Source organism: Musca vetustissima, unplaced genomic scaffold (genome assembly GCF_032173495.1).
Source record: "Musca vetustissima isolate MV318-11 ecotype Yass unplaced genomic scaffold, APGP_CSIRO_Mvet_v1 utg107947, whole genome shotgun sequence".
Taxonomy (NCBI): domain Eukaryota; kingdom Metazoa; phylum Arthropoda; class Insecta; order Diptera; family Muscidae; genus Musca; species Musca vetustissima.
Genome location: NW_026889254.1, coordinates 61,256 through 68,062, shown reverse-complemented (window position 1 = coordinate 68,062; position 6,807 = coordinate 61,256). Strand labels below are relative to the sequence as shown.

The window sequence follows — 6,807 nt, the reverse complement described above, 5'->3', positions numbered from 1 at the left end:
TGCCTGCCTCCAAACAAAACCACATATTAGTTGTATTTCAAGTTTTATTTCTATGTCGTCGTTGTTGTTTTTTTTTCTTCACTTCTTGTTTCAGAAATAAACAATCGCCACAGACATGTGAGTGAATGAATGGCTTAAAACACCATGACCACAGCCCGTTGCCTGTTAGTCTATATTTGTATTCCAATAAAGTGTTAACTTCCAAACCACAAAATTCCTCACAATGACAAAGTGTGCATTTTTAATTTTCTGTGTCGCTATGATTGCGATGCACCATGTGTATGCTGAGATACTGGATTTGGGTAAAAGACCCAAATGGTATCCAAATGATGGTCCAGTTATTGAGAGCGAATGTATGGAGGATTATTCCATAAGCGCTGATACTATTGCTGAAATAAAGAAATTCGAAATTAAAAATACTCCCGATGTTCGATCGTATTTGCTGTGTTATCTGAAGGAGGCGAATGTCTATCGCCCCGAAAAGGGACCCGAAATTAAACGTATTGCATGGTCTCTGAAAGAGATGTTCAACTTGAATAAATGTGATTTGGATATGATACGCGATTGTGTGGAGGAACATCAATCGGATGAACTGAAAGATTATGCCTATTTTAATATCATTAAATGTACCTATGAAAAAGCTCCAGCTAGATGTTTGCAGAAAGGTGAAAAGAAGTGAACTTAGTTAAGATAGTTTAAGATATTTTTTTCTTGTTAATTTATTCATTGCATTCTGTTATACACAAATCGTATTTTGCTTTAAGCATATTCCAATGTACATACATATATATAAAGGTTGGCTGTATCAGTCATATAAACGATTAAATATAGTAATGTATATAATATTGTAATGAAGTTATGAATGTTTCTATTTATTTTGGGAAATGGATCCCTTCCATTATTTCAGTACGAAAAACTGAGAAGAATTGGACACAATAGACTGGAGTTTTAGGAGCTTTGGTGCACCATTAACCTTAAATCGGAACCGATTTTAACGAAACTTTATACACGTCATTATAGGGTCCATTCGGTCCGGCATAAAATCGGTATAAAATATACATAGGGACAATCTATACTAATCTATTCTAATACAAGAGTAAAGTGATTGACTGACTGATTTAACGATTCATCAACGCCCAGACGAAACGGCTGAAGCTAGAATCTTGAAATTTTGGTTATGGTCACTCTTGGTTCAAAGGTGACAGATCAATCTTGTTTTTTTGGAAATTCGTACTAGAACAAAAAGTACTAAATGTGATACCATTTGTATGAGGCGAAGCGGTGCATCTAGAACTTTGAAATTTGGATTGAGGGTCATTGATGGAGTGTAAAATAGATGTAGCAAAGGGATTTTTGGACATCCGCACTAGAAGTATCCGAAAATTACTAAAATGTACTAAATTTGGTACAATTTGATAACATGTGAATGGATTGAGCTAAAGACTTGAAATTTGGAAAGACTTGAATTGGAATTTGGTTGTATACGAAAAGTACTATATGGTACTATATTTGGTAAAATTTTTAATTGGAGGTACAAATGGAGCTGGAATTCTGAAATTTTAAATTATCAAAATTTTAAATTGTACGTAGTTTTGGAAATTGTTTACTAATGTGTACGAAAAGTACTAATTCATACTATAATTGGTACAATTTGAATTTGGGTGAACCAATAGAGCGGGAACTATGCAATTTGGAGTCAGGATCATTGTAGGGGTGTAGGATTAGGGCCAAAATTCATTTCAAGAAATTAATATTTACGGGTACTACGTGGTACTAAATTTGGTACAATTTGAATTTTAGGTATACCAATAAAGCTACAATCATGAAATTTGGAGTCAGGATCACTGTTGTGGTATAAGATTGAGATTTTTACTAATGCGTACTAAATTTGGTACAATTTAAATTGTGGGCGAAGCAATACAGTTGAAATCATGACATTTTGATTTAGCATCACTGTGGATCACATTTGGGTATGTATGAAGTTTTGGAAATTGGGATAGTGTGTACTAAATTTGGTACAAACCACCAACAACCATTGCCCGTTGGTATATACGCTGTGCGGTGTCCGCAGAGGGCACCTGAAACTTGGATTTAGGATCACTATGGGGGTGTTGGTTTGGGTTAAGTAGGAAGGTTTAGAAATTCGTACTACTGTGTACTAAATTTTGTACAATTTAAATTGTGGGTGAACCGATAGAGTTGGAATCCTGAAACTTAAATTTAGAAGCATTGTCGGGGTGTAGGATCAGGGTATGCAGGAAGCTTTGTTGGATGGTTGAGGAGGGTACTTGTGGAAATAATGTGTGCTAAATGGAACTAAATTAGGTCAAATTTGGATTTGGGTGAACCTTTAGAGCTTGAATCATGAAATGTGAATGTGTGGATTGTTTTTTCTGACATATAATAAAATAATATCTTAATACATGTTTAAGTATTTCCTACAATCGCTAAAGAAGTTACTAGTATACTACACATGTTTTATTGGATGGTTGATGAGGGTACTTGTGTGTGCTAAATGGAACTAAATTTGGTCAAATTTGGATTTGGGTGAACCTTTAGAGCTTGAATCATGAAATTTGGTACTAAATGGTACTTAAATTTAATTTATGGTCGATATTAATGTGTGTGTGGATTGTTTTTGTTGGATGGTTGAGGAGGGATAAATGTTTTACACACAATAAATGTTTTAATTACGTGGTCACCACTGTATATATATTGGTAGGAAATTATTATCTCGATGACGTACAAATTGAATATACCCTATCTAACACAATATCTAACTTCAAAAGAAATTTTTCGCCCCAATTAGTACCGACAATCGCTCAATGAGAGGCCAAACTTCAGTGCAAAGACATAGAAACTGTAAAGTTGTCGAGTCTTTATGCATTTTGACAAAATAGTTTATGAAGAAATATCCAGGGGCATGTTAAGAATAAAAACGATAATACGCGAAAATGTTTGTTTAAAATGTAAATAAAATCAGAGATCCATCCGCACATAAAATATATATTTTTATTTTGCTATAAAGAGATTAAAACGTTTAATATTTTGTTCGCTCTGTTGTTATGATATCGTAACAACTCTGAATTTCCCAGGGGCATCAACCAAAAATTTAGCTTAACAACATGGAAGGACGGACATAATAATTTCAAAAATGAAAAAAATCAAGAATATGTTTTTTCTGTTTCAGTCATTCCTCAAGTGAGAGAATAATTTTTATTACACTCTGAAGCTGGCTGGCTAGTTTTTCGCGGAAAAAATCAACAAAATCAAAAAAATAATCACAAAAATCATTAAAAAAAATCCATTTTTGTTGAAAATTATTTTTAGTAAATGCATCGCCATCTACACTTGAAAATGTGAAATAAATGCATCGCCATCTATGTGTAAATGTGTGTGTAATACTTGGGCTATGGTCGAGGTCTTTGCTTACATTGGTTATGGTATGGTTGATTGAATCGCTAAGCGTATAACAGCTTATGACACATTCACAATTATAGCACCGTTAACTGTTATACTGTTATAAAACTGTTATACTATTAATTTCATCAAAAATTTTTCCAAAATTAATGATTTTTGATTATTTTTTTGATTTTGTTGATTTTTTCCGCGAAAATTGGATGGGAAAACAAAAAAAACAACACAAAAATGCATTAAAGCAAAAAATTACACAATGTTTTAATTATGTGGCCACTTCAAAGCCGATGTATTTTCATAAAAACCGTTATTTATGGAAAAATGGCATGCAATAATTTCCTATTTTCGCACTAAATCTCTGAAGTGCAGCATATCGAAGTGTTCTGAATTAAAAAATTTTCAAAAATACTTCAAACGAATCGAGGGCTGATCAAAAAATGTGTACCACAATAAATGTTTTAATTACGTGACCACCACTGTATATATATATATAACACAATAAATTTTAGAGTTAAAATAAAAAAAAAACATTAATTCAGTTACACATTATAACTTAATATGGATTTTTGAGTTGCCGAAATTTAGTATTTCTGTGCGTTGCGTGTTACAAAATCCACATTGGAAAGAATCCCGTCCGTTATTCATTACATCGGACTTCGCGCCAGTACAAAATATATTTCCAGTGCGGTTGGAAACGTCTTTGCAAATAAATATCAATACCATTAAAAAATTAAATAGTAAAATTTATAGAAACATTTGCTTTTGAAAGTGACAACAATTTAGTTATTGTGGTGTTCAGTAGTTTGCATAGTTTCACTTATTTGTTTAAACTTCCGATGCAGTAGCATCGGAAGTTTAAACCCCAATTCATAAAATCATTCGCTGTACTATGGTTTCCTGTGGGGTTGAAAATTATATTTCTACTTATATACGTTCTATACAGTATATTTCCGACAACTTGTGGATATGTTACATTATTCGTATTGATCTACAAATTGTATTTTCAGATAATATATTTATATAAGGAAAAGTTATTTCATGGGGGCGATGCCCTTGCCAGCGGGAAAAAATGAAGTATATTAATTTAGTCATATATATTAGGTTGGAGAAAAAGAAATCCATTATTTCTTATATGAAATATAGGACTTAATATAGCATGCTTCGAAATGTCCGGTTTGGGCCGTTTTATTGTATGATTTGTTGCCATTTCATAATGCTTCTTTCATAGAAGTCCTGCTCTCTATTTGAAAAAACTTTAGTAGTCGATTTTCAGAATCCTCCCTATATACCAATGTTTTATCATTAACGAAATTTTGCAATGCAAGAAAAGGATGATAATCGCTTGGTGCCAAGTCCGGACTGCATGGCGGATTTTAGCCGCTTGGCTTGCATTTTCGCTTTTGTCAAAGAAAAACTGTAAAATGTACCGAATTTTCTCTTTGTTCATTTCCATTTTCAACATCCTGTAAATCACACCTGAAAATGCATAAAACAAAATGCAGCAAAATAATTATACCCTTCACCACACTGTGGTACAGGGTATTATGTCTTTGTGCATATGTTTGTAACACGCAAAAGGAAACGAGATAGACACATGTTTCCTTTTGAGAATATGCATAGAATCACTGTCCGAGTCGATTTACGCATGTCCGTCCGTCCGTCCATGTATTTTTGTGAACAAAGTACAGGTCGAATTTATGATCCGATTTCGATGAAATTTGACACAGTTCACTTATTTGGCCCAAGGACGAACCCTATTGAAATTGGAAAAAATCAGTTCAGATTTAGATATAGCTCCCAAAGTCCCTATATATCTTTCGATTTGCACGAAATTTGGCACAGCGTAATGAATAAGATCTAGAATGATGTGTGTTAAGTTAGATATAGCTTCTATATCTGACCAAATGAAAAAAATAGTATCGGTTGCAGAATGGCATGTTTTTTTATCCAATTTCATTTTACTGGTTCATTAAAAATACGACGTCTGTTAGGATTCATCTGTGGAATATACCCAAAGTGGTCCCGTCCGACTTTACTACTTTCCTTACTGGTTTTTTTACTGCGTAATGTCACCCTTCCAAACGAGCATATATCTGAAATTGTTTGATCGATACTTTACGGGAAATCTATCAGTACATAGTAGTCAGTATTATAGTAGTCCCTTAAATAAAATCGATACTTTCAAGCTAAATTGGCAGCAATTTTTTGATTAGTTGTAAACAAGTAGTCGTGTTTTGTCGCGTTGTTTGATTTTTTACTATTCAAAAAAAAAGTCAAGGGAAGAAAATCAGTTAAAGGCGCAAGGACATTTGAAATGTTGGCGTTTGGCGAGTCTACTATGTCACAACGAAAAGGACATGTTTTGTCCCTTTACTAGAGACTCTGAAAATCTTTTTAAAGCTCATATCCTCTTTCAGTACAAAATACAAATATATTTTTCAATATATCACTAGGTGACAGAGTATTTTTAATCAATAAAGGGATTATTTTCTTTTACAATGTTTTTTTTTTTCTTGCATATATTTAAATGCCTTCATATTTAAATGCCTACATGGAAATCTGACGCTCTAACACGACATCGAAATACTTCCTCCTACACCTCCTTTCCATCAACCTCTAATAGATTAAGTGGATCGATTAGTAACACCTGAAAAACAAAAAACTAATAAAAAATCTCTGAATAACACAGTATCGATTATTGATAGCCGTATCAATTTGGGAAAATGAACAAACTGACATTCATGACTACCGAAGAACGGAGATTCCTATGACAAACTCATATTACAAAGGACATGTGCCATGTTCATCCTTGAACAACAAATTACAACATGTTATATTGATATCGGAACGAAATGTGCTGCTATTTAATATTACGTAGAAGCTAAGCAATGTGTTTCTCTTTGACGAAATATGAAACTTGACAAAGGGTCTACTACGAATACAAAAAAAATAAAAAAAAAAACTGCAACAAAAGTATATTAACAATACATTGTAAAAAATACCTAAACAAGGGTAATTAAGAGACATTATTACCATTTTGAGCGGGTAATCATAATCTTGACACTATTAACAAAAATATGAAAAACAATGTGACCAATTGTGCCACTTCATCAGCAGCAACAACAAAAATGTTAAAAACGCAACAAAAACAACCTTTTTTTTCAAGAGGGGTGTGCATGGCCTTTTGCTCTAAATTTCCTGTCATCCAGTCATCCATCCATTGAGCGCAGGAAACTTGACTACAAAATTGCCAAATAACAGTTTCCGATTACAGTCAGGATTCAACGAGACCCGGGCTCTTGTTGCAATTGAGATGCTAATCAGTGAACCACTATTGTTACACCGAGTATAAACATTGTTTCCGATACCATCGGCTAGCTAACAGGGCAG

At 33.3% G+C, this 6,807-nt stretch overlaps 1 protein-coding gene across 1 annotated transcript; it reads left to right on the top strand.

The window, feature by feature from the left end:
* Nucleotides 1-259: 259 nt before the first annotated feature.
* Nucleotides 260-679, top strand: LOC133336936 (uncharacterized). The gene has a single exon (XM_061545203.1). It carries the CDS (start codon nucleotides 260-262, stop codon nucleotides 677-679), a length of 420 nt encoding a protein of 139 aa, XP_061401187.1.
* The last annotated feature ends 6,128 nt before the right edge of the window (nucleotides 680-6,807 follow it).